A 1,361-nucleotide genomic window follows, 5' to 3' on the forward strand; every position below is an offset into this window, starting at 1 on the left:
GTGTGTGTGATAACTGTTACTGCATGGGATATTTCTAGTTCCAAATCCTTCCTGCTACATGGTATGTTCTCACCTGAGCCAAGCCCTCCTGTAGCACAACCCCTGGGGTAACGGCTACATTGCTACAGGAAAACAGGATAACTTTGGACAGCAGTCCCACACACTCTCACACACTCCCACACACTCCCACACACTCCCACACACTCCCACACACTCCCACACATTCCCACACACTTCCCCACACATACCCCCACACACCCCCAACACTCCCCCACACTCCCACACACTTGCCCACACAGGCTGTGGAGAATGCAGAGAGCACCAGGGATGTCACTGATCCGCAAGGTCCCGGGTTCGAGTCTGTGGCGAGATAAGACGACCTTGACCCGCTTGTTCCTGGCCTGGTCCTGTGTTCTGCTGGTGACCTACATCTCCTATACCTATAGCCCCAAGTACAGGCGGAATCGGGTGGAATTAGGTCAAGGTCAGGCACCGAGGGAACTAGGTCAAGGTCGGGTCATGGTGGGAAAGAGGTCAGTGTTGAGGGCGCCGGTGATCCACAATGTTGGGGAGAGCGAGGCGGTTTTGTCCCGTCATATAGCCCACAGATCCTTCACTAGCCACGAGGCTCAGGGGAGCAACTGGTCGTCTGGCAAACCTGACGAGGCTACAGTTGACGAATTGAACCCCAGCCCTCAAGCAAAGACGTCAGGTAGTTTATTGAACATATCAGAAGGCAGGGAACCGACTTCTGTGTCAGCCACTGGTCGGAAGCAGCAACAGGAATGGGGCGCGCGCTCAGTGTATGGGAACTTGATGGGCGCTTTGTGGCGGAGACTGGGGCTCAACGGCTCCCGGGAAACACGCGGGAAACTCTCCCAGGCCTGGCCCAGTCCTGCTGACCTGTGGGACGGTGACGTCACTGACACACTTCTCCCGCCCAAGCAAGGTGGCAAGACAGCAAGACAGACACAGAGGATTGAACCCAAACACCCCGCAGAGCTGAGGAAGAAGAACCGACACTGGACCATTGAGTACGCTGGTCAGTTCAGCCCCGCCCTCTTCTCTCCACCAAAGGGGGAATATCCTTTCCAGAGATTCCCAAAGGTGGGTTCTCACCCCTCACCTCACCCTATCTAACACTCACCCCTCACCCCTCACCCCACCCTAACACTCACCCCTCACCTCACCCTAACACTCACCCCTCAACTCACCCTAACACTCACCCCTCACCCCTCACCCCACCCTAACATTCACCCATCACCTCACTCTAACACTCACCCCTCACCCCTCACCCCACCTTAACATTCACCCCTCATCCCACCCTATCACTACCCTTCACCCCTCACCCCACCCTAACA

General features: G+C 56.3%; 1 protein-coding gene across 1 annotated transcript in view; it reads left to right on the forward strand.

The window, feature by feature from the left end:
* Positions 1–219: 219 nt before the first annotated feature.
* LOC101847736 (heparan sulfate glucosamine 3-O-sulfotransferase 1) overlaps positions 220–1,361 on the forward strand; it is a gene marked incomplete at its 3' end in the record, with an annotated part of 3,399 nt that continues 2,257 nt past the window's right edge. Inside the window, 1 exon segment of the mRNA XM_013084289.1 lies at positions 220–1,107. Within this exon segment, the coding sequence (XP_012939743.1) occupies positions 310–1,107 (798 nt within the window).

The sequence above is a fragment of the Aplysia californica genome, unplaced genomic scaffold, assembly GCF_000002075.1.
Source record: "Aplysia californica isolate F4 #8 unplaced genomic scaffold, AplCal3.0 scaffold00283, whole genome shotgun sequence".
Taxonomy (NCBI): domain Eukaryota; kingdom Metazoa; phylum Mollusca; class Gastropoda; order Aplysiida; family Aplysiidae; genus Aplysia; species Aplysia californica.